The 27,364-nt window shown below is 35.8% G+C and overlaps 2 protein-coding genes across 2 annotated transcripts; both read left to right on the forward strand.

Moving 5' to 3' along the window:
* The first annotated feature begins 8,821 nt into the window (after positions 1–8,821).
* LOC131156168 (11S globulin seed storage protein 2-like) lies at positions 8,822–11,059 on the forward strand. Its single transcript, XM_058109631.1, has 4 exons — positions 8,822–9,332; positions 9,526–9,803; positions 9,916–10,350; positions 10,514–11,059. The coding sequence occupies exons 1-4, from the start codon at positions 9,035–9,037 to the stop codon at positions 10,898–10,900; spliced, it is 1,398 nt and encodes a 465-aa protein (XP_057965614.1). The 5' UTR covers positions 8,822–9,034; the 3' UTR covers positions 10,901–11,059.
* A 2,796-nt stretch (positions 11,060–13,855) lies between these two features.
* Positions 13,856–16,056, forward strand: LOC131156169 (11S globulin seed storage protein 2-like). The gene is made up of 4 exons (XM_058109632.1): positions 13,856–14,340; positions 14,526–14,803; positions 14,914–15,348; positions 15,509–16,056. Exons 1-4 carry the CDS (start codon positions 13,890–13,892, stop codon positions 15,893–15,895), a joined length of 1,551 nt encoding a protein of 516 aa, XP_057965615.1. The 5' UTR covers positions 13,856–13,889; the 3' UTR covers positions 15,896–16,056.
* The last annotated feature ends 11,308 nt before the right edge of the window (positions 16,057–27,364 follow it).

Here is a 27,364-nt window from a genome sequence, read left to right on the forward strand (position 1 = left end):
TTAACATATACATAAACAAAAAGGACTAAATGCGAATATTAACTACTAATACGACAAATAAATATTAATATAAACACCTATACAATGGAAGTCTTATGCTTTAAATATGTTTAAACGAGTCAAAATAGAAAAGAAACAGGAAAAACAAAAAATAAATAAATAAATTAATTAATAATAATAAACAAATGAACATCCAAATATAGATATATATATATTATAGATATATGATATAACCTGACTAAATTTATTACGAAAGATGAAAAACAAAAAAAAATCCTGCAAAAATAATTAAAGTTAGTATATAATATATATACCAATTAAAATGTATGTAGAAAAAAAAAGAATAAATCATTTACAGCAATATTAAACCTTATTTGATATGCGCAGTGCAATTGAGGAAAAGAGCAAACCTCTAAGTGCACGTGTGCATGTGACCTGTGCGTGCAGGGAACTAGAAGACTCACCAAGGTAAACTGGCGTTGATGGAAGTAGATGGCCAGAAGAGGATCACTGGAGGAGACCAGGGATCAGCCAAAGCGTCTGCCGCGCGATGACAAAAACAGAGGAGGCCGTGACGAGTCCCGGCTGTGTGGCGTGAGGGTGGTTGAAGGGTGGTTTGACAACTTGCAGGGACGGAGAAGATGAGTTTTGCCCAGCGTCGTGGGGTCGTGGCCGTGAGCAGCAACGGGTGCGTTTGTAGGAGTCTGCTGTGGGGGTGATCGGTGTAGCAGGGGAGGCCACTGGTGTTGGCCGTGGGAGGCTGAGGCGGCTTGCAGGGGATGGAGAAGATGGTTGCGGCGTCGTGGAGTCGTGGCCGTGAGAGGATAAAGGTTGCAGAGGAGGGTCTCGGGTCTCGGCTGCTGATGTTTGGTGGTGCGGAGGGTGGTTATTGCTGGGATGGTGCTCAGGCTGCTGCTGGAAGCTGGCCAGAGCTGGGAGAATGAGAGATGGAAGAGGACGGGAGAGGGGAGAGAGTGACGGAGAGGGGGCGCTGCTGCGTGGAGAGGAGAGGGTAGGTTTTTTTTGTGTTTCTTTTTTTTTTGGTCTCCGCTACCTGTGCCCTTGTGCTGTGTGCTACGCGTCCTTTTATAAATAAAACTCCCAAAACCCTAAAAATTCTTTCCTTTTTGATTTTTTTCTTTTATAATGATAATAATAATAATAATAATAATAATAATAATAATAATAATGATAGTAAGACAATAATAATAATGATACTAATAATAAATACTAATAACAATAATAATGATATCAATAATAATAATATAGTAGTAGTAGTAGTAATAATAATAATAATAATAATAATAATAATAATAATAAAAGTGATAAAAATAGTAATAATAATAAAGTACTAATAATAATAGAGGAAAATAATAATAATAATAATAATAATAATAATAATAATAATAATAATAATGATAATAAATAATAACAACAATAAAAATCATAATAATGATAATAATAGTGAAGTATTAACACTAATAATATATACGATAGTAATAGTAATAAAAATAAAAATAAAAATAATATATTGGGCCCTGGGCAAAAATAGGGTGTCTACACTCTCAGTAAGGAAGAATCAGGTTTTATCGATGTGTGGCATATGAGTGTTATCATGACATACTAACGTGCATAGTTCAAATAGTCAAAACAGTTAAAACTAGTTCCAGTTTTTTCACAAAACAAGCAATACTATCTGGTGTTGTCACACCCTTCAGCTCAAAGTCAAACTGTCTGGTGATATTTCACACCCTTCAGTAAAAATCGACGATCTAGTGATATCTCACACCCTTCGGCAAACGCCGGCAGTCTGGTGATATTTCACACCCTTCGGCAAACGTCGGTGCCCTCGGTAACCTAGCATAGCATCAGCCCACAGTGTTGAACCGGTGCAGATCTGGTGTTCTCACACCCTTCAACAAAAGCCGGCCGTTCTAGTGGTATTGCACACTCTTTGGTAAAAATCGAATTTCAAAATCAGGAACAATTCAGAACCCCATTCCTATTTCGCCAAAACACAACTCATGCATGCTCATATAACCAACAAAACCACACCCATTTGATAATCTAAAATCATGATTTTCAAAGCACATACAATTTAAACAAGTCAAGGCACGGCCATCCCTATAATACAATATATATATATCACAATATATTTACGGTTTTCTAACCAAACTAGGGATGCAACCCAATACCCCCTTTTTCCCCAAAACTGTAATGTAAAAAACCCATAATTTTACCCATTAGATTTTCCCAAATAAGTAACCAAAATGCACACAAGACCGTGTACCACAGTTCCACCGAGTCCGATTTCAAAAATAACTGTCATAAACTAAATCCCCTTACCTTTCCTCGAAAATCCAAATCCGAGCTCTACAGCCCCTAAACCGCAAATCGAGTTCCCAAAACCTACAAGCCACAGTATCGAACATACTCACAATCCTATTCTCTACACAACTACCAGAATAGAATTAAAAACCGAGTCTTACCTCGATTTCAAGTCAAAACCCAAAAATGCCCAAAACGAAGATCCAATCCGTAAATCTTGTAGAGAATCCTTCCCTTATCCTCGTGGTAACGTTGGATTGACAATTCCCACAACGTACGGTGAAGAAATCTAGAGAGATAGAGAGTATTTTGAGTTCCTAGAGAGATAAAAAGGGAATTTGAGATTTCTTAATTGAAAAGTAATGAAAATGGATATTTATAGCCCTTTAACTCGGCTGCTTTCATCGACAAGATGGCGTCTTTGTCGACGAGGCACTAAAGATAATTCGTCGACGAGACGGTGACCTCATCAACGAGCCTGAGATTTTTGGATTCTCGAAACCTCTCGGCTTATCCTTATCGACGAGCTCCTGCATTTCGTCGCTGAGCAACCTGAAGCCTTCGTCGACGAACTCTAGCTTCGTCGACAAAGCCTGCTCAATTTCCATTTTACCCTTCTTTTAATTAAATTATTCCATATATCACGGTTCGGGTTCTTACATGTTGATACACTCATTGCACTTGATTGAACATATATATTATATTGAGTGTTGATTACATACATATAGCACTGAGCTTATAGTTCTTACATTATTGGTGTGCATTGATTATACTGTGCTAAATCAGTACATAGTCTGCTTAGTTGAGAAGCACTTGAATTGTACGCCAAAATTGTGCTTACTGATTGTATTCCAGGGGTGGCCTAAGGGGGCTTTGATCTAGCCTATAAGGATCGGTAGGGCCTTCTCCACACCGCAAGGATAATTTGTAAAGGTTGAAGTCAGCCCTGGTAATTTGACCTGGTTGTAATCGGTTTCACTCCACCCATTAAGTGAGCAATAGTGATAATCCTCAGGCTTGCGAGCTGAGGCGGGGACGTTGGCAATATTGGCTAAACCCCGATAACATATCGTGTGTGTACTTTATATTTCCGCAATTTACTTTCTACACTTTCATTTTCAGTACATGTATGTTGTATGCTTGATTCATTATATGTTGTATATGTGTTGATTGGATTTATAATTGCATAAACAGACCCCAGGTTGTGTAATACTGCCGATTTGGATAAACCTAGGAGGAGAAATTTTAAATACCCAATTCACCGCCCCCCCCCCCCCCCGCTCTCTTAAGAATACACCAATTCCAACATTATACAACGTGAACTAGTCGGTCGACCGAGGCTAGTGAATACCTCAGTTTTTACCTAATTTGACCCAAAAACTATTCTAAAACCTTTGTATGATTTTAATTTTTATGTAAAAGGTTTTTAATGAAAGTTAAGGTACCCTAAGGTCAGTCTATGGTCATTCTGAGCATTTAACCACATCATGCAAAGCATGCATTATTGCATACATTCCTAAACTAAATGCAATTACAACTGAAATAAATAGGGCTTTTCTCTTCTTTGCTCTTCAATCTTCAATGGGATACGCCAGGAGTATGAGCTTTAAGTTCTTCATGGCTTCCATTTTCTTTCCCTTATGTGTATGCTGAAATATAAGTCTGCTCAAGCACTTAAAAACACACATAAGATATTTGTACTTTGTCAACATCAATATATGGATCGGACTCAAAAAGTCAACGGGAAAAAGTGGCTTAGAAGTTGTGTTCTTTAAAACAAGTAACTGACCGTTGGTGAGCTCTCTAGCTGGTTATGGTTCAATTTCAAGGGGCTTGCCACTTCAAGTGATCACCAACTTACACCAAATCTCCCATAATGATGCCTAAGAGATGAAACAAAATAGGACATATGAACACTTACTATTGTATCCTAGCCCTAGGCATTCCTCCTCTTAGATCATGCTCAAGTCGTTCCGTTTCTAGAACTACCATCATGCTCTCCTATAAAGGCTTATGTTTTAATCTTATTTTTAATTAGCTGAACTTTTGTTTGTATTTATGAGCAAGGCCTTTATCTAATAAATAAAATGTTGTATTTTAGTTTAAAGTTTGTTTATGGGTGCATGCTTACATGTTCCATGTATTTTCCTTTATGAGATAAAGTTTAGGTTAATTAAGATAACCCAAGTAAGTAGTCAACAAATTAGTTTAATGCAAAACAAAATTATGGATAAATTAACTACCCAAGCAAAGAAAAAATATTGGCCTAGTTTGAAGTAGAATGAGTATATGCATATGAAAATTCTAGTTCACTACAAGTTATCGTAAGCCTGTATTACGAGTGCAATAAATTTTATTTTTATGATATATAGCTAAGCAATCGATGATGAAAGTTTAATGTTAGTTTCCATTTTTCATGTGAAATAGCTAATAGAAACAATCAAAAAAACTCCACTAAGTATCTTTTGAAAAATAGGAGCAACATATGCATGGCCTCTAGCAGTAGAAAATGTTCTTATATTGGAGTGTGTGCAAAAGACTTAAATCACTCTTTTTTATTACATTCCTCTAATAAAATACTATTTATCTTATTTTTGCATTGGTAGATCTTCTAATGGGGCTAGGACCAAAAAAAAGGTATAAATAAAAATGAAATAAAAATGTCAAGGGAGCAGGTAAGATAAAGCAGGGTGTCTACAAAATGCATTGTTCACTAAACTATAGAAAATAGTATAAGCATTATCAAATTGAATGGCATCACCAATAACTCATAAGAGTCATATCTGGTCAATTTTGCAAAGTAATAGGCTTTGGACGACTAATTGAACAACTTTATATTAGAAATAGGGTACCTTTTTTATGGTAACTTTTTTCGATGCCTCATAGTCTATGCGCAACAATAATGAACCATCATGTTCCTTCTAAAATTACATCCAAAAGGATTTTGACAAGTGATCGAACAAATTTATATTCAAAAAAGGGTATCTTTTTTAAGGCAACTTTGTTCTATGCCTCAGAGTCTATTACAACCATAGTGAGAAAATATTTGGTATATCCAGTGTATATATTGGGTTCAAAATAATTTTGCCATGTGTACAAAAAATACCTATTTAGGTCAAATGCATACACATGGCAAAATAATATTAGATCCATGTATGCATCCAATGTATGTGATAATTTCTCATATCTAGTGACCCAATTTAGTGGGAGACCCACATATATTCCAATAGGACAGGTCTTCTAATGAAATTTTAAAAATAAAGATAGGTTGTATATAAAGTAGAGAAATGCCCTCATTGAAAATACTCATTTTCCTCATTCTCAAAAGTAATAGATATGAAATATTAGGACTTTATGGTAAATATTATCACATAAAAAAATTATTATTAGTTTCAAATGAGTGTGTACATGTTTTTAAATAACATATCTTCAAAAATATATCATTTATATATGATTTTCCGCTGAGAAAATTTTTTGGGTCCACCACTGTCCTTATTGATTATATAGAAATATGTTAAAAATATGTTTGTAAAATTTTTTTTATATGTTTTTCCACTGAGAAAAGTTTTTGGGTTCACCACTATCTCTATTGAATATATAGAAAAATTTTAGCAATATGTTTGTAAAATTTTATATATGTACAATTCATAATTTTTATGTAAACATTTGTATTGTTGGAACTATTATCAATTCATAATTTAATTGTATGTACATCAAAAGGATTCTGAGAACACATTTTTAATGGATATCAAGATGAGGAAATGTTTAGATAGCAACTATAAGAATATGTTATGCAGAAAATGGAAGGAAATTTACAAAGTAGTGAAGTCTTTACATAATTTTGAATCAATCACATAAACAATAACATGAAATGTTTGATAAATGTTTGATAAATGTTTGACTTAATTTATCCCCTTATCTAACTTATGAAAAAGCCTATGAATTACTCTAAAATCACATCTGTGTGGTCGCCAACTCAACACCCAAAAATTGATATTTTCCCAACAAAATCTCAGTATTATCTTACCTAACATATTATTCTTAGTCCAAAAACACCAAAAACCTAATAAAACTAAAATTAACTAACTTACCCAAATTTTGGGATGGTTCCCAAGTAGGCCGAATCAACGATCCACTCCAGCAAATATGAAAATCTTCCCAAGAGTAGCGTGGCAACTTTGGATCGTTGAACCGGCGAAAAACCAGCCCAGAAACTTAGAGAGAAGGGGTAGAGGATGAAAAGAAAGAGAGAAGGGTTTGCATGTAGGTTTTCTCGCTGGAACCCAAGTTTGAGGCATTTATACCACTAACTTCATCAACGAGACACGTAATTTTGTCGACGAGGCTAAGAAGGGAGTTCGTCGATGAATTCAAACCCTTAAATAGCCTTCTCGGTAATTCCTCGTCGATGAGACACGCGTCCCCGTCAACGATCCCGATAAATTGTTTCATCGACGAATGCTAATGTTGTGACCCCTTTTAAAATTTCCTTTTCCTCTTTTTTCTTTTATTATTTAATTGCTATAACTCACTGGATCTCTACATTCTCCCTTCCTTATAAAAATTTTATTCTCAAAATTTACCATCTAAGCGATTCACCATCTCTTAAATAAAAATGGGCTACTTATTTTATTACTTATCCTCACTTGTGGCGGAGGAATACCATGGTTACATTCAAGGTTTTGGGAGATTACATATACACATAAAATAAAATTCTCCCACAACCAAAATACTATCTATTACCAAAAAATTATTACATCTAACTAACCTGTTCAAAAGAAATTTTACATATTTACCCGTAACTTTTCTTAATTACTATTGATCCCTACTGAAGAGATGCGGGTACTTCTATCGTATTTGCTTCTCGAGTTCCCATGAAACTTCCTCTACCTCATGATTTCTCCACAAGACTTTTATTAAAGGAATCTTCTTATTCCGCAACTCCTGTTCTTTCCTGTCCAGAATCTGCACTGATACCTCCTCGTATGTCAGAGTATCCCTGAGCTCTATTTCACTATAACTGATCACATGGGAGGGGTCTGGGACATATTTTCTCAACGTGGAAACATGAAATGCGTCATGTATTCTGAACAAAACAGGAGGTAAGGCTAGCCTATGAGCAACCGACCCCACTCTCTCAAGATTCTCAAATGGGCCAATAAACCTAGGGCTAAGCTTAACCTTCCTTCCCAATCTCATAATTCCCTTTAATGGAGTTATTTTTAAAAACACGTGATCTCCAATATCAAACTCCAGCTTCCTGCGGCGAGTATCAGCGGAATTCTTCTACCAACTCTGAGTTGCACAGATTCTGTCTCCGATGAGCCGAACTTTGTCATATGCCTGCTGCAGTAACTCTAACCCCTCAACTCGCCACTCCCCTAACTTATCCCAATATAGAGGAGAACGACATCTCCTACCATGAAGCGCCTCATAAGGTGTCATGCCAATACTGGTCTGATAGTTGTTATTATATGCAAACCCTACTAGTGGCATATACTGGGTCCAACTACCCCCAAAATCCAGCATGCACGCCTACACCATATCCTCTAATATCTGAATCACCCTCTTAGTCTAGCCATCCGTCGGAGGATGAAATGTTGTGCTGAAAGATAACTGAGACCCTAGAGCCGCCTGGAAGCTCCTCCAAAACCATGATGTGAAACATGGGTCTCGGTCTGGCATTATAGAGACCGACACACTATGAGAATGAACTATCTCCTGAACATAAATCTCTGCCAGTATGTCCATAGAGTAGTTGACTTTAATAGGAATGAAGTGAGTGTTATCTAATAAATAAAATGTTGTATTTTAGTTTAAAGTCTGTTTATGGCTGCATGCTTAGCTATTCAATGTATTTTTCTTTATGACATAAAGTTTAGGTTAATTAAGATAACCCAGGTAAGCAGTCAACAAATTAGTTTAATGTGGAACAAAATTATGAGCCAAAAGGCTCATAAAGCCAAAAGGCTTTGATTTTCTTGGTAACGTTATCATGAGCCAAGTCTCATTTGGTATTATTAAGTCCATTTCAAACATCATTTATTGCCTCATTCAAAAATGTTGTCTTGATGTAGAATTGATGTTGTTTAAAGTAAATTATTATAATTGATTGTAGATAATAAATAATCATAAATATTATACGTTCTTTAATTATATATAATTAATAGCATGTATTAATTTTTCTTCTTTATTTAATTTAGAGATACCCAAATATGCCTATGTGATCTTCGATTCAATAATTGAAGTTGAGGTAGAAAATTACATCAAAATATGTGAATCTCATGATCTGCCACTACAAAAAGCATGGTTAATTTTTAATTGATCAGATAAGTTTAGTATGACAAATAATAAATTAAGTTGGTTTACTTTTCATTGAGATAATTAATTAAGATGTCATCAAATGCATTGTCGCTAGAAGAAGCCATCACGCGCGCGCGCGCGCGCGCACACACACGTATATATAAGACAATAACACATGAGCTGTAGCCTTGGCGAGGTGGCATCCAACACAAGTTTACAGCTTGACATGAAGAAAATGCTGCTGCCTGCATGCCCATGCAAATAAGACAGCCTGTATTTCCACACGGCCCACCGCATCTCCTACAACAGCCCAAATCCTCCGCATTATATATTTCATCACCATCACTCCTCACCAATTCAATTCCTTCCTTCTTTGCTTCCTCCGATCTCATCATCTCCCTCCATGGCAACCAGGATACTCCTACCGATAATCCTCCTCTCTCTGCTTCTATCCATGGCAGTTGGGACGCACCCATCGGAGACTAGCCAGAGTACAACCGAGCAACCCCAGCTCAAGGAGCTCAAAGTGAGCAGACCGTCCCGCAAAATCAAGTCAGAGGGCGGCTTGACCGAGCTCTTTGATCCGAAGGAAAACCAGTTCCAGTTTGTCGGAACTGCGGTGTTAAAGAACACTTTGAAACCCAAGACCCTCTCTTTGCCCAACTTCCATCCTGCACCTCGTCTCGTTTACATCGAAAGAGGTGTGTTTGTCTGCATGCACATATCTGCACTTTCATAAAATTAGATACACACACGCGCGCACACACAGAGATGGCTATATGAACCAATATATATTTACGATTTTATTTTTTTTCATTCTTTCCTTCTATTTATATATCTTTCTAACTAATGCAATATTCAAATAGAAGTTAACAAGACGATAAAATATTGCAGGTAGAGGCTTGCTAGGTATAACATATCCAGGATGTCCAGAAACATACCACTCTGAGACGAGCACTGGTGGCCGTGAGGACAGTGAGAAGAAAGAAAAGGAAAGTGGCAGCATAAAAAGAGACCAACACCAAAAGGTGCACCGGGTTAAGCAGGGAGACATTGTACTCCTCCAATCTGGCGTAACCCACTTCTGCCTAAATGACGGTGATGAGGATCTAGTTGCTGTCTCCGTCAATGACCTCAACAACGTGAATAACCAACTTGGCCGCAGATTTAGAGTAACAACTTTTTGTCATCACTCAAACATTCTCATTTTATTAACTTGATTCACTAGTTAATTTCGTCAACATCATCTGTGATCATTAATTTCTTCATTAACTTTATGACTAGGCATTTTACCTTGCTGGTGGGGTACCCAAGGAGCAACGGGAGAGTGAAGAAGACCCTGAGTTCTTCCAAAATATATTTCGTGAATTGAATGCAGAGTTGCTGGCTGAGGTCTATGACACTTCGGTGGAAATTATAAAGCAAATGCAGGACGAGGAGAACGACCGTGGTCTTATTGTTAAAATTCGAGAAGGGATAAAAGTGATTAGGCCTAGTGAACAAGAGCAAGATGAAGAGGGGAAAGAAGATATAGTTCTAAAACAACAAAATGGATTGGAAGAAGTTTCTTGCACTGCGAAAATTAACCAAAACATTGATAAACCAAAGGATGCATACATCTATGCTAGGAAAGCTGGAAGGCTCAATGTTGTGAATGAGCTCACTCTTCCCATCCTTCGACTTGCAGACATGAGCGCTGAAAAGCTCAACCTTCTCCCGGTAATGTGCTCACATCTTGAATAGTTTGGTTTATCTAGTTTGACAATAAATCATATAAAGTGTACAAAAATTTTAGTTAAAAATTTATCGATAGTTATATTTATTAATCATATATTGTGAACTATTAATTAATTATTGAATTTTGGATTGTTGCATTTGGAAGAACGCATTGTTAGCGCCGCACTACACAATGAATAGCCACACCATTGGCTACGTGACTGAAGGCCAGGCGCATGTCCAAATTGTAGATTACAATGGGCAGATTGCACTAAATGAAACACTGCACCGAGGGGAAGTGTTTGTCATCCCTCAATTGTTCGTCTCTATATTAAAGGCTGGAAAAAGTGGCTTTGAAGTTGTGTTCTTTAAAACAAGTAGCCGACCGATGGTGAGCTCTCTAGCTGGTTACGGTTCAATTTTAAGGGGCTTGCCACTTCAAGTGATCACCAACTCATACCAAATCTCCCCTAATGATGCCCAAGAGGTGAAACAAAATAGGAAATACGAACACTTACTATTGTCTCCTAGCCCTCGGCATTCCTCCTCTTAGATCATGCTCAAGTCGTTCCGTTTCTAGAACTACCATCATGCTCTCCTATAAAGGCTAGGCTTATGTTTTAACCTTACTGTAAATCAGAAGGTGAACTTTTGTTTGTATGTATGAGCAAGACCTTTATCTAATAAATAAAATGTCGTATTTTAGTTTAAAGTTTTTTAATGGGTGCATGCTTGGCTGTTCAATGTATTTTTCTTTATGACATAAAGTTTAGGTTAATTAAGATAACCCAGGTAAGCAGTCAACAAATTAGTTTAATGCGGAACAAAATTATGGATAAATTAACTACTCAAGCAAAGAAAAAAGATTGGCCTAGTTTGAAGTTGAATGAGCATCTCCACATGAAAATTCTAGTTCACTGCAAGTTGTCCTAAGCTTGTATTGCAGGTGTAATAAATTTTATTATTATGATAGCTAAGCAACTGATGAAGGTTTAATGTCAGTTTCCATTTATCATGCGAAATAGCTAATAGAAACAACCAAAATATTCCACTAAGTATCATTTGAAAATTAGGAGCAACATATGCATGGCCTCTAGCAGTAGCAAATGTTCTTATATTGGAGTGTGTGCAAAAGACTTAAATCACTCTTTTTTATAGCATTCCTCTCGTAAAATACTATTTATCTTATTTTTGTGATTGTAGATCTTCTAATGGGGCCAAAAACAAGTCGTACAAAAAGAATGGTATAAATAAAAATGAAATAAAAATGTCAAGGGAGCAAGTAAGATAATAAAGTTGAGTGTCTACAGAATGCATTGTTTACTAAACTATAGAAAATAATATAAGCATTGATCAAATTAAATGGCATCGCCAATAGCTTATAAGAGTCATATCTGGCCAATTTTTACAAAGTACTAGGCTTTGGACAACTAATTGAACAACTCTATATTTCAAAAAGGGTACCTTTTTTATGGTCACTTTTTTCGATGCCTCATAGCCTATGCACAACAATAATGAACCATCATGTTCCTTCTAAAATTACATCCAAAAGGATTTTGACAAGTGATTGAACATATTTATACTCAAAAAAGGCAATCTATTTTATGCCAACATTGTTTTGTGCCTGAGAGTCTATATACAACCATAGTGAGAAAATATCAGATATGTCCGGTGTATATATTGGGTTCAAAATAACTTTGCCATGTGTACAAAAATACCTATTTAGGTAAAATGCATATGCATGGAAAAATCATATTAGATCCTTGTGTACATCCAATTTATGTGATAGTTTCTCATATCTAGTGACCCAATTTAGCGGCAAACCCATATATATTCCAATAGAGCAAGTCCTCTAATGAAATTTGAAAAATAATGATAGGTTGCATTTAAAGTAGAGAAATGCCCTCGTTGAAAATACTCATTTTCCTCATTCTCAAAAGCAATAGATATGAAAGATTAGGACTTTATGGTAAATATTGTTACATAAAAAAATTATTGTTAGTGTCGAATGAGTGTGTACATGTTTTAAAATAACATATCTTTGCAAATATATCATTTATATATGTTTTTCCACTGAGAAAATTTTTTGGGTCCACAACTTTCCTTTTTGATTATATAGAAATATTTTAATCATATGTTTGCAGAATTTTTATATATGTTTGGCTACTTAGAAATATTTTTGGGGCCACCACTGTCTCTATTGACTATATAGAAAAAATTTTAGTAATATGTTCGTAAAATTTTCTATATGTGCAATTTATAATTTTTATGTAAACTTTTGTATTGTTGGAACTACTAATTATATGCACATCAAATGGATTTTGAGAACACATTTTTAGTGGCTATCAAGATGAGGAAATGTTTGCATAGCAACTATAAGACTATGTTATGCAGAAAATGGAAGGAAATTTTACAAGGTAGTGAATTCTTTACATAATTTTGAACCAAACACATGAACAATAACATGAAATGTTTGATAAAGGTTTCATGTGTAATTGCACAAACAATTATGATGTCAATAAATTAATGTCATGCTAATTATTAAAACCACTATGAAATTTGTGAATAAGATAACTAAGTACTCATCTTAATAATTTAAAATAAATTCATGCAAATAATTAGCATAATTTTCATAATAGTTTTAAAATTTTAATATAAGTACCTACCATGTCATTCCATAAAATCTAATATATTGATACCATACTCATCTGCAGACTTAGATTAAAACACTCATACCAAGAAACGAAATCATAAAATCAAACATTTTGTCATATAAATTATAAATCGATGTTGATGAATCCAAAACAACTCTAATGGATATTACTCATACGTGCCACGGTCGAATAATTATAAAAAATAATTTATCAGTAATATCGCTAATTTTTTCTTCATAATCCTCATCTATAAACCTAGCTTAAACAAATTAAGAATTTGAATGGATCCATATGTGTTATATTTTTTTTCCGCTCATTAATTTGCATAGAGCTTAAAGGCTTTGATTTTCTAGGTAACTTTATCATGAACCAAGTCTTATTTGGTATTGTTCAAGTCCATTTCAAAGATCATTTATTGCCTCATTCAAAAATGTTGCATTAATGTAGAATTGATGTTGGTTAAAGTAAATTATTATAATTGAGTGTAGATAAAAAATAATCATAAATAATGTACGTTCTTTAATTATATATAATTAATAGCATGTATTAATTTTTTTTTTATACTTAATTTGGAGACACTCTAATATTCCTATGTGATCTTTGATTCAATAATTGAAGTTGAGGTATAAAATTACATTAAAATACGGGAGAAGATGGTTAATTTTTAATTGATAAGATATCTTAATAACACATGATAAATTAAGTTGGTTGCCTTTTTATTGAGATAATTAATTAAGATGCCATCAAATGCATTGTAGCTAGGAGAATCCATCACACACACACACACACACACACATATATATAAGACAATAACACATGAGTTGTAGCCTTGGCGAGGTGGCAGCCAACACCAGTACAGCTTGACATGAAGAAAACGCTACTGCCTGCATGCCCATGCAAATAAGACAATTTGTATTGCCACTCAGCCGCCGCATCTCCCACTACACCCCAAATCCTTCACACTATATATTTCATCACCATCACTCCTCACCAATTCAGTTCCTTCCTTCTCTGCTTCCTCTGATCTCATCATCTCCCTCCATGGCTACTAGGATACTCCTGCCGATATTCCTCCTCTCTCTGCTTCTGTCCATGGCAGTTGGGACGCAGCCATCGGAGACCAGCCAGAGCGAAACTGGGCGACCCCAGCTCAAGGAGCTCAAAGTGAGCAGACCGTCCCGCAAAATCAAGTCGGATGGTGGCTTGACCGAGCTCTTTGATCCGAATGAAAACCAGTTCCAGTTTGTCGGAGCCGTGGTGTTGAAGAACACTTTGAAACCCAAGACCCTCTCTTTACCCAACTTCCATCCTGCACCTCGCCTCGTTTACATCGAAAGAGGTGTGTTTTTCTGCATGCACAAATCTGCACTTAAATTAGATAGAGAGACACATACACAAATATGGCTATATGAACCAGTATATATTTATGGTTTTATTTTTTTTTCATTCTTTCCTTCTATTTATATATTTTTCTAACTCATAGAATATTCAAAAAGAAGTTAACAAGACAAGAAAATATTGCAGGTAGAGGCTTGCTAGGTATAACATATCCAGGATGTCCAGAAACATACCACTCTGAGACGAGCACTGGTGGCCGAGAGGCCAATGAGAAGAAAGAAAAGGAAAGTGGCAGCATTAAAAGAGACCAGCACCAAAAAGTGCACCGGGTTAAGCAGGGAGACATCGTACTCCTCCAATCTGGCGTAACCCACTTCTGCCTAAACGACGGCGATGAGGATCTAGTTGCTGTCTCCGTCAATGACCTCGACAACGAGAATAACCAACTCGGCCGAAGATTTAGAGTAAAAACTTTTTATCGTCCCTGTTTTTCTCATTTTATTAACTTCATTCACTAGTTAATTTCGTCAACATCATCTGTGATCATTAATTTCTTCATTAAATTTATGACTAGGCATTTTACCTTGCTGGTGGGGTACCCAAGGGGCAACGAGAGAGTGAAGAAGACCATGAGCCCTTCCAAAATATATTCCGTGAATTGAATGCAGAGTTGTTGGCTGAGGTCTATGACACTTCGGTGGAAATTATAAAGCAAATGCAGGACGAGGAGAACGATCTTGGTCTTATTGTTAAAGTTCCAGAAGGGATAAAAGTGATTAGGCCTAGTGAGCAAGAGCAAGATGAAGAGGGGAAAGAAGATACAGTTCCAGAAAAACAAAATGGCTTGGAAGAAGCTTCTTGCACGACGAAAATTAACCAAAACATTGATAAACCAAAGGATGCATACATTTATGCTAAGAAAGCTGGAAGACTCAATGTTGTAAATGAGAACACTCTTCCCATCCTTCGACTTGCAGACATGAGTGCTGAGAAACTCGACCTTCTTCCGGTAATGTGTCTAACATCTTGAATAGTTTGATTTATCTAGTTTGACAAAAAATCATATAAAGATTACATAAATTTTAGTTAAAAAATTATTGATATTTATATTAATCATATACTGTGAACTATTAATTAATTCTTGAATTTTGGATTTTTGCATTTTGAAGAACGCATTGTTAGCGCCGCACTACACAATGAATAGTCACACCATTGGTTACGTGACTAAAGGCAATGCCCATATCCAAATTGTAGATTACAATGGAAAAATTGCCCTAAATGAAACACTACGCCGAGGAGAAGTGTTTGTCATCCCTCAACTGTTTGTCTCTATATTAAAGGCTGGAAAACGTGGCTTTGAAGGTATGTTCTTTAAAACGAGTAGCCGACCGATGGTGAGCTCTCTAGCTGGTTATGGTTCAATTTTAAGGGGCTTGCCGCTTCAAGTGATCACCAACTCATACCAAATCTCCCCTAATGATGCCCAAGAGGTGAAACAAAATAGGAAATATGAGCACTTACTATTGTCTCCTAGCCCTAGGCATTCCTCCTCTTAGATCAAGCTCAAGTCATTCCGTTTCTAGAACTACCACCATGCTCTCCTTTAAAGGCCAAGCTTATGTTTTAACCTTATTGTTAATAGGAAGGTGAACTTTTGTTCGTATGTTTAAGCAAGGTCTTTTATCTAATAAATAAAATGTTTTTTTTTTAGTTTAAAGTTTGTCTATGAATGCATGTTTACATGTTCTATATATCGTTCTTTATAAGATATATCATAGGTCAATAACCTAGGTAAATAGTCTACAAACTGATTTATGACACTACTAAACTAAAAAAACCAAGCAAAGAAAAAGGTTCGCCTAGTTTCAAGTGGAATGACCAATTACTTAAGAAAATTCTAGCTAAATGCAATTAGTCATAAGCTTGTATATTGCATGTAGTAAATTTGACTATGATAGCCAAGCAATCAACAAAGGTTCAACATAGTTTCCATTTTTCATATTAAATAACTAATTAATATAAACAAACAACACACTCCACTAATTAAGTGTCTTTTAAAAAAATCATACAAAGCATGCATGGCCTAAGCAAATGTACTTATTCGAGGGTCCCTTCTAGCAACTTAAATCACTTTTTTTTACAGCATTCCCTAGATAGACTATAATTTATCTTATTTTTGCAATGATAGACCAACTAATGGGGCCAAGGCCAAAAAAAATCATGTACCAAGAATAAAAAGTTTATAAATAAAAATAAAATAAAAGTGTCAAGGGAGTGGGTTAGAAAAAATTGTTCACTAAACTATAGAAAATAGAATAAGCATTGGTCAAACTGAATGGCATCACAAGAACTCATGAGTGTCATATTGGTCATATTGATTGTCTTTATTCATCCCCTTGTAATCCACACCTGTCAATAGCTCGGCCACAAGTCCAATTTTGTAAAGTAAGAGGCTTTGAACATTTAATCAAACTACTCTTCGTTCAAAATAGGGTACTTATTTTGTTTTCATGGCAACTTTGTTTAGTGTCTTATAGACTACACACAACCACAATATGGACCATCATGTTCCCTCTAAAACATCATCCAAATGCCATAAAATGCATGCTTTGCAAGGTTGGATAGGGCTAGCACCAAACAATTCATCCAATTGCTTCCTTAGCTCAACCAACTCTAGAGGTCCCATTTTATAAGGGGTATGTGTTCGGGTTCAAACATTCCCTCAAATCATGATTCGAACACTTTAGCCCTTGTGGAGGGTTGTGCAATACTAGTCATAACACTCTTGCTTAACTAGTCAATTGAAAATATACCATAATTTACCACTAGAGCACATTCACAACCATCAAATACAAAGTAAGTGGAAGCAATTGTAGTAACTAAGAATCAAATGATAAATTGTAGTAAAATAATTCAATTCATTACTAACACCTCCATAGGCAATGTATGTTTAGTGAATGAGGCAAGTAAGTTAAACACGTTTACAAATGCTAATAAGTTGTGCAATAATTGATAAACACTCACCCTTCCTTAAAGAGTTTTATATGCTATTCAAACTCCAACATTTGGAAATATAAAATTGACTAAAGAGTCATACACCCATTTTACACTAAAATATTATAGCAGTTGATGAATAAAACATACACTACTATTTATATAATGGTTACTCGTCCAATGTATAAAAGACAAGCAGTAACAAACAAGTATAATGTTTTGAACAAGCTCAACTTGTGACACCTAAGAGTGTGTAAACATATTAGGTGGATTTTAATAATGAGTAAGAAGAACTAATGGGTATCTTACCACTAGTGGGTATCTTACCAACATGTGTTCATATGACCAAGAGAATCATGATAATCAACATTGTTCAAATCAAATCTCACATGGTTGAACAATATAATAAAATTTCATGGAAATGAGTTTAAATGATCATTAACCTATATTTCAAAAAAGAAAAGATGGTTAGAGACCAAAAGAAAAAGGGAACTTTGTTGTTTCTTTTCATGCAATAGCCAAAGGAAAACCTAATGGACCACAAAATATTAACTAACCATATATGCATTAGTTCCATTTATGCAAACATGGCTACACTCTCATGTATAAGGAAATGAGTGAGTCAAGATGGCTCACGAGCTACTCGAACTCAACCCAATTAATCTTACTCAAGTTTGAATCATGTTTAACCTGCTCGAGTAAGATAATCAGTTAAGTTTAAATTTGTAATATGCTCCCATGCACAATCAATCTTTTGTAATTTTATTACTTTTATTTTATGAAAGTAATATAATATATTTTATGCATATGATTAATATTATATATTTTTAATATATGTATCTTGCATTATTTTTATAGCCAAATCAACATTAGTCGAGTGAAGTTTTAATTTTAAGAATTTGCAATTGAGTTTGAGTGTTCTACTGTGTTGACTTGACTCGAGTATAAATTGTGTAATTCCTTTCTTTTCTTTTTTTTAATATTGGAAAGTGTGGAGGCCAAATGAGTGAAACTTCACGTAACACATGGCAAACAAACTACAAAATAAAATTGATTCAATTACAATCAGTGAGTCAGAATCAATTACTTTTGGCAATAGAAATTTATAAGTGGGCTTGGGATCAAATCAATAGTCTGAACAAAGCACCTCTACCTAAATGATATGCCAACTTGAAGCCAAAAAAAAAAATTATGTTTATCACAACAATGACAAAATTAAAACATGGAATTGATCCTTGGAAAGGAGTAGTAAGCACACGAAGAGCTTCAAATAAAGGTGCTTTCATGATACAGATCAAACTGTTTCAAAACATTATTTTCTTAAGAATACCTCTGTTTTTCTCATGATATCTGTTCAAGGTGTTTTGTCCAACTGCATTTCCTTTGGTTCATATCCGACAAAATCCCTATTAGCTCGTTTGGAACTTGAAAAATATTGAGGAAAGGAAAGAAAAATAAAAAATTGTTAAAACTTGATATACACTATTGGCCCACAAACTAACAACTTAAACCTTTAGGTAAAGTGGTAATCTAACGTGCTATCAGAGTTGGGTTAAGACGAAGTCTTGAGTTCTAGTCTTGCTGCCCGCAATTTAAAAAAAAAATAAATATTACAATCCTTATTATGGGTGCTATTTATCATGTGTTTATCTCTCCACGTGCTATCGGGCTACCCATGCAGGGGAGTGTTAAAACTTGATATACATTGTTGGCCCACAACCTAACAGCTTAAACTTTTAGGTAAAGTGGTAATCTAATAAAAATATTTTACTTTTTCATGTTTGGTTATCAAGGAAAGTAAAATATATATATATATATATATATATATATATATATATACCATATCAATAAAAAAAAATTTGATTTTACACATCTTTTGGCATTTGGATTTTCTTAATTTTTAATCATATTAGAAAAAATATTCGTTTTTATTGGTATTTGATATAGAATTTCTTTTTGCCTTATAGTGCATCTGTGAGGAAGAGTGACTTAGTTACTGTGGGGGGTAGTAAAAGGGATAGGAGTAGACCTAAAATAACTTGGGAGGAGATAGTAAGTAAGGATTTAATATCCTTAAATCTATCAAAAGAAATGGTCCATGATCGCATAAATTGGCGAAAAAGGATTCATATAGCCAACCCCACTTAGTGGGACTAAGGTTTGGTTTTTTTTTTTTTTTTTTTGTTGATATAGAATTTCTTTTTTATTTTCTTTTTCTTTCCCACAACAAATGCTTGTTCCAAACTACCCTTTAGGTCAATAGTTTGGATCAAAGATTTTGTTTTGGAAAAAGAAAAGGGAAGAAAAATAAGAAGAAAATGAATTTCCCATTGTATTTTCTCTCTACATTAAGGGTCAATTTTGATCATGGATTTTGGTGGGGGCAAAGGAAAGGAAAGGAAAATGAGAAAGAAACTCATTTTCCATTATATTTCCTCTTTATATCAAATACTACTATAAATAATTTGTTTTCTATTATGATTAATAATTGAGAAAAACTAAATATTAACTGTGTACAAAACCAAATTTTTGTTTATTGATTTGATATATTTTTTAATTCTTTTTCATTTTCCTTGATAACCAAAAATGAAAATTTGGATTCTTTTATGGTTTCCTTCTCTTTCCTTCATATTTTTCAATTTCCAAATGGAGAACTTGGAAAACACGAAGGAAAGGGAAAAAAAATATCAAAGAATTTACATTTTTATGTTTGGTTATTAGAAAAAGTCAAAAAAAAAAAAAATACACAAAATCTGTGAGTAAAAATTTTAATTTTACACATCATTAATATTTAAATTTTTAATTTTTAATTATATAAAAACAAACTTTAATTTTTAATAATACTTAATATAGAAGGAAAATACAATGAAAAAGAGTTTCCTCATTATTCTCCTTTCTTTTCCTTTTCCAAAATAAAAATCTTTGATCCAAACAGAACCTCATAATAGTAAAAATAAAATTTTATTCTAAAATTAAAAATTAACAAAAAAAAATAATCAATACAACAACAAGTCTTAAGTATTGCTAGGTGGGGTCAGTTACATGAATTATTTTCCACCAATTCACTCAATCAAGGGCATTTTATTATATTAGATTAACGGTTGTTAAATTCTTTCTCAATATCTCATTTCAGGTTATTTTAAGTCTACCCTTACCCCTACCTCTTTTCATGTTAGACACAATAACTAAGTCACTTCTTACCGGTACTCTACTAAGTCTATATATTAAATGCTCAAACGATCTAAGTCGTCCCTCTCTTATTATGTTTTCAACTGGTGTTATGTTTAAATTATTATATATATGTTCATTTCTTACTTTAACATTAAATGTTAAACCACTCATCCACATTAACCATCTCAGCAACTTTTATTTTTAGTAATTTTTTTCTTAGTTGCCCAACATTCTTAACCATAAAGCATAGATGGCCTCATAGTCGTCTAATAAAACTTTCTTTTTAATTTAAAGGGTATTCTACGATCACACAACACACTTGATGCAATCCTCCATTTACTCGGCCTATTTTAATTCTATGTACTGCATCTACTTCAATTTCCCGTTCAACTTGCATAATAGATCCAAGATATCTTAATCCATCAATGCTATTAATCTATTGATTATCAAGTTTAATCTTCACTCTATTACTACTCCTTACATTAATAAAATTATATTTCATATATTTTATCCTATTCTTACTTATCTTGAACTCTTTAGACTCTAATGTGACTCTTCAAAGTATTAACTTAGATTCAACTATGCTCCTACTATCATCAATTAACATGATATCATCTGCAAATAACATACACAAATGTATCTCATTTTGGATATTCTTAGTTAGATCATCACTTACAAAAGTAAAAAGATAAGGAATCAAAGTAGAACCATGATGTACATCTATTGTGGCTGGAAAATCTCTAGATTTACCTCCTACAGTCCTAACGCTAGTCACTACTCTATCATACATATCCTTAATGACATCTGTATATCTACTACATACCCCCTTCTCTTCTAAGACCCACCAAAGAACTTCCTTAGGCACTCTATCATAAACTTTCTCTAAATCAATAAAAACCATATTAAGTTCTTCTTTTTCCTAAACTTTTCCATTAAACTTCTTAAAAGATAAATAACTTCTATTGTTGATTGCTCAAGCATAAAACCAAATTGATTTTCTAAAATATTCATTTCTAATCTTATTATATGTTTAATTACCCTTTCCCATAATGTCATCATTTGACTCATAATCTTAATTCCATGATAGTTATTACAGTTTTGAATATCATCTTCATTTTTGTACATAGGTACTAATGTACCCCTCCTTCATTCTTCTGGAATTTTCTTGATTTTTATAATAGTGTTGAATAGATTAGTTAATCAAAGAATTCTTTTATCCCCACTCTTTAAGGTTATTAAGTGTTCTCTTTTTATAGAGCAAGCATTCGATATAACCAAATCATAAGACATGGCAAAATCTAAGATTGTGTCGCTAGCCTCATTTTTATCTCCATATCCATGGCCTCCATGTATCTTCTTATATTTTATATTATCCTTTCTAATGTGACTATTCAAATCAACTCCTGTCTTTTTACACATTGGTGTTCCTTGTAAAATACTATTCATATCTTTCCAAAATTATATTTTAAGATGTTTTGCTAATCCTATTTGGCGAGCATACGTACTAATGACATTCACTAACTTCAAGTCGTTATCCTGATTTTAATGATCCTATTCCCTATTCTTTTAACATCTTCTACGACATCTTTTAGGTCATTCTCTACAATAATACCCACCCCACTTTTATGTTTCTTTATACTAGTGTACCAAATTTTAAATCCAGATTTTTCAATTTATTTAACTCTCTTCTACTCATATGTGAATTTGGTAAGAATTCATGACAATAAGATCTAAAAAAGTTTTACGTATTGGCTGTTAGCTACCTAACGCACCCTTACTCCTTTATCCGGGCTTGGGATCGATTGTGTGTATAAAGAATTTGTGTTACACAGACAAAGTACAAGTTTGTGTGTGTGTTTTTTTTAACATAGATAATTTTCTAAATCACGCACTACAACAAGTAGAAACCACACATACAATTTTTAAAACAAATGCAGTTTTAAAAATTTCTAAACATACAATTTTGAGTGTGAATCAAGCTCGACAACAATTTAAAAACTGTGCAATAGTACTTTTTGAAAAATATTTTATATTCCGAAACTTGCAAATGAAAAAAACAAAAACACAAAAATGCATATACTAAGCCTACAAATAATAAACACAAAATCTCCTCTAGTATCCAACTATTAGAAATTTTTTTAATGATAGTAATAAGAAAAGAAATAACAAGAGAAAAGTGTTGAAGATTAAACTTGAAGACCGGCAGCCCACCTCCATTGAAGACCGGCAGCCCACCGTTGTGGACATTGGAGATTTGCAGGCAACCTACTCCACCTACCAGCCCACCGCTATTGAAGATTTGCACCCACCATTGTTGATTATTTGATTTCTATAATTACTATAAATAGCTGAGTTGTGTGTGAGTAAATGTGAGCAAAATGTGGTGTGTGAGAGAGATTAGCCAGTGAGCCGTGAGAGAGATTTTAATTCCTCTGTATTATTTTCAGATTGAAATATACTTGTTTGGTATTTATCCTCACTGAGTTTCAGTCACAGCCAGTGACTGAGTGCTCCTCTCCACCCATCAGTGGTATCAGAGCGTCCAGGTACGCCGGAATTCACCAAACAGAGGTGAACAGAGAAGAAATTCAAGTTTCTTCTCAGTTTTGAAGTTGCTCCAAATATCAAATTGAGCCTACCATTGAGCAATTCGACTCGAGACGATTCCAACGGTGAAAATCACGTCTCAAACGGACACAGGGAGATCTCCCACGCGCCCCCACGAGCCTCCCACGTAAGCACCGTTCTTCCCACGCGCCGGCAAGACTCCGGCGACCGCGACACGCGCCTGCACGCGTCTTCCTCGCCCGATTGGCGAGATCCTACCCGCAAAGCGACCCGCGACCCGGATCTACGACCCGCGACCCGGTCAGCGACCCGCGTTCCAAACCCGTAACCCGGATCCGTGAACGAGGTCCGACCCGCCTCCGACCCGCTCCTAAGCGCCGACACGCGGCGCGCCCAGAAAGCGCCACGTGGCCTAACGGAGGGGTTAACGCCGTTTAAGTGGCCGTTAAGTTAAACCGGTTAGTTCAAAAATTCACCAGAATTTTCCTATAGCCGGTTCGGTGATTTTTAGACCGGTTCTTTGCAAACCAAAACCGGTTCTTAAGGTTTTTCAATCTTCTGAATTTATTGGTTTCATTAGATTTACCAAAATCAGCCCCCATTTCTCTGTTTCTTATATATTGAATTCGATGGCTAACGGTACTATTCAATCGGTCATTCCAAAATTGACCCGAGAGAATTATGACAACTGGTCGATTCAAATGAGAGCCCTTCTAGGTTCTCAGGATGTCATGGATATCGTTGAAGATGGGTACAGAGAAAGCACATCAAAAGAAGCCGAAGCAGCTATGCCCGAAGCTCAAAGAACGACCTTGCGAGCCGATCGAAAGAAAGATTGCAAGGCAAAATCCATAATCTACCAAGGCCTTGATGAGGCCACGTTCGAAATCATTGCCTCCGCGAAGACATCTAAAGAAGTCTGGGACTCTCTCCATCGAACACACAAAGGTGCAGATAAAGTAAAAAAGATTCGTCTTCAGACATTGCGAGGTGAGTTCGAATCTCTCATAATGAAGTCTACTGAATCCATTTCAGACTACTATACACGAGTAATGGTAGTATCAAATCAATTAAGAAGAAATGGAGAAATTCTCAATGACGAGAGAATTTGTGAAAAAATTTTGCGATCTTTAGATCCAAAATATGATTATATAGCTGTGACCCTAGAGGAGACAAAAGACTTGGAAACAATGTCTGTAGAAGAACTTGTGGGCTCACTCCAAGCCCATGAGCAAAAAGTCAATAGAAGAAGTGATGATAAAGCACTGGAGCAAGCTCTCCAAACGAAGTTGTCCCTCACTACAGATAGATACGACAAAGGGGGGACGTCACAACAAGGAAGAGGACGAGACCGAGGATCTCGTGGAAGAAATTCTGGAAATTTTAACTCCAGAGAAGGTGGCAGAGGCAGAAGAGGTCCCACTAGAGGAGGACGAAATCAACAGAGCTATGTCCCACAAGGCAGAGGACAAGGAAGAAGGGGAGGATACAAAAATCGTTTGAATGAAGATAAAAGAAACATTCAATGCTATAATTGTCATAAGTATGGGCACTATAGTAATGAGTGTTGGGGACGACAACAAGAAAAGGTTAGCGAGGAGGCCAACCTTGCCGAAACAGATCATGCAAATGGAGAGTCATTGATGCTGATGGCACACAATGCAACTCCTCAGGACCAGAGTGTTTGGTACCTTGATTCTGGAGCCAGCAATCATATGACTGGCAGAAAGAACCTATTCTTTGAACTTGATGAGAAAGTTCAGGGGGAGATCTCTTTCGGAGATGATTCAAAAATCTCAGTCCAAGGGAGAGGAGATGTTTTGATCAAACAAAAGTCCGGAGATCATGCTTACATCTCCAACGTCTACTATGTGCCAGCCATGAAGACTAATATACTTAGTCTCGGACAGCTCGTGGAGAGAGGCTATCGAATTAGCCTCAGTGATAAGCAGATGGTGATAATAGATGCTCGAGGAAAGCTTGTTACTCGAGTTCAAATGGCAAAGAATCGAATGTTTCCGCTCGCCATCCAACATGATACGCCAAGGTGTTTGAGCGCTATCATCAAAGACAAAGACTGGCTATGGCATCTAAGGTATGGGCATCTAAACTTTGAAAGTTTGAAACAATTGGGAAGCAAGAAGATGGTTAAGGGCTTACCCAATATCCATCATCCAAATGTGATATGCGAAAGCTGTATTTTGAGCAAGCAACATAGAAACAGCTTTGGAAAGCAAGCCGACTGGAGATCAACCATGCCGCTCCAGCTAATACACACAGATGTGTGTGGTCCATTAAGACCATTTTCGAATGGACAGAATCGATACTTCCTCACCTTCATCGACGACTACAGCAGGAAGACCTGGGTCTACTTCTTGAAAAGGAAGTCAGAGGTATTCGATAAGTTCAAAGAGTTCAAAACTCTTGTGGAGAAACAAAGTGGCTTCCGCATCAAGTCACTCCGGTCAGACCAAGGAGGAGAGTACAAAGACGAAGCTTTCCTGGAATTCCTTAGACAACAAGGAATTCAGAAACAGTTCACACCATCATACACTCCCCAGTTGAATGGTGTAGCTGAAAGGAAGAACCGCACAATCCTTAACATGGCTAGAAGCATGTTAAAGGATAAAAATGTGCCCAAGAGTTTTTGGGCAGAAGCAGTGTTATGTGCAATCTATCTGCTAAATAGGTGTCCGACGAAGAGTCTTGATACAAAGACACCATATGAAGCCTGGAGTACTCACAAGCCCAGTGTGAGTCATCTGAGGGTGTTTGGCTCCATAGCCTACGCCAAGATCCCAGAAGCAAGAAGGACAAAGCTGGATGATAAAGGAGAGAAGTGTATCCTTGTAGGATACGGTGACAGCACCATGGGATATCGACTCTACAATCCCATCAACAAGAAAGTCTTTCACAGTCGGGATGTCATCTTTGAAGAAAATGAATCCTGGAAATGGGACCAGGTTGAATGTTCCAAAGATGCGGAATTGACACTTGAAGGAGAAGAACCTACACAGACAAGAGAAGTGGCTATCGAGCCACAAATTCCTGAGCTGCAGACACCTCCACATGGTTCACCACAGAGGAATGAAGCTCCATCACCAATTGAGCGTGAAATCTCAGACATGAGACCTAGAGGAGCTCGAAATCTAGCCGACCTATATGAAACTACAGAACCAATTGAAGAGTATGTTACTCTTTACTGTCTATTGTTAACCAGCGACCCGGTTAGCTTTGAGGAAGCTAACGAAGAAGACAAATGGAGAAAAGCGATGGATGAGGAGATTCAATCCATCGAGAAGAACAAAACTTGGGAGTTGACAAATCTCCCGAAGGGCCGCAAAACCATTGGTGTGAAATGGGTCTACAAGACCAAAAAGAATGCTCAAGGAGAAGTTCAAAGATATAAAGCAAGACTTGTCGCCAAAGGCTACAAGCAAAAAGAAGGGATTGATTATGGAGAAATCTTTGCCCCGGTTGCTAGACTTGAAACCATCAGATTACTTATTTCACTTTCAGCACAAAATAGATGGAAGATTTACCAGCTAGACGTGAAATCAGCTTTTCTGAACGGTTTTCTGGAAGAAGAGATTTATATCGATCAACCACCTGGATATGTAAAGAAGGGCAAAGAAGATAGAGTGTACAAGTTGAAGAAAGCACTCTATGGCTTGAAGCAAGCACCTCGTGCGTGGAACATGAGGATTGATGACTACTTCCAGAAGAATGGATTTGAGAAGTGTCCCTACGAGCATGCGCTATATATAAAGATGGAGACAGATGGAAGCATGCTCATAGCCTGCCTATATGTTGATGATCTGATCTTCACCGGCAACAATCCAGAGATGTTTGCCGCTTTCAAAAGGAGCATGGTCAAAGAATTCGAAATGACAGATATTGGCCAGATGGCTCATTTTCTTGGCATAGAAGTCATGCAAAGCGAGAAAGGAATTTTTATCTCCCAGAGCCACTATGCAAAAGAAGTATTGAAGAAGTTTGGGATGGACAAATGCAACCCAGTGACAACTCCAGTTGAAACAGGATTGGAGTTGAGAAAGAATGAGCAAGGAGATGTTGACCCCACATATTTTAAGAGTCTGGTTGGAAGCTTGAGGTATTTGACGTGCACCAGACCAGATATACTCTACGGAGTTGGACTTGTCAGCAGGTACATGGAGACTCCTGACCAGTCCCACCTGAATGCAGCGAAAAGAATACTTCGATATGTCAAAGGTACCATCACTGATGGTATGTTTTATTCATCAAGAGGTAATTGCAGACTTATTGGCTAT

Source organism: Malania oleifera, chromosome 5 (genome assembly GCF_029873635.1).
Source record: "Malania oleifera isolate guangnan ecotype guangnan chromosome 5, ASM2987363v1, whole genome shotgun sequence".
NCBI classification, from domain to species: domain Eukaryota; kingdom Viridiplantae; phylum Streptophyta; class Magnoliopsida; order Santalales; family Ximeniaceae; genus Malania; species Malania oleifera.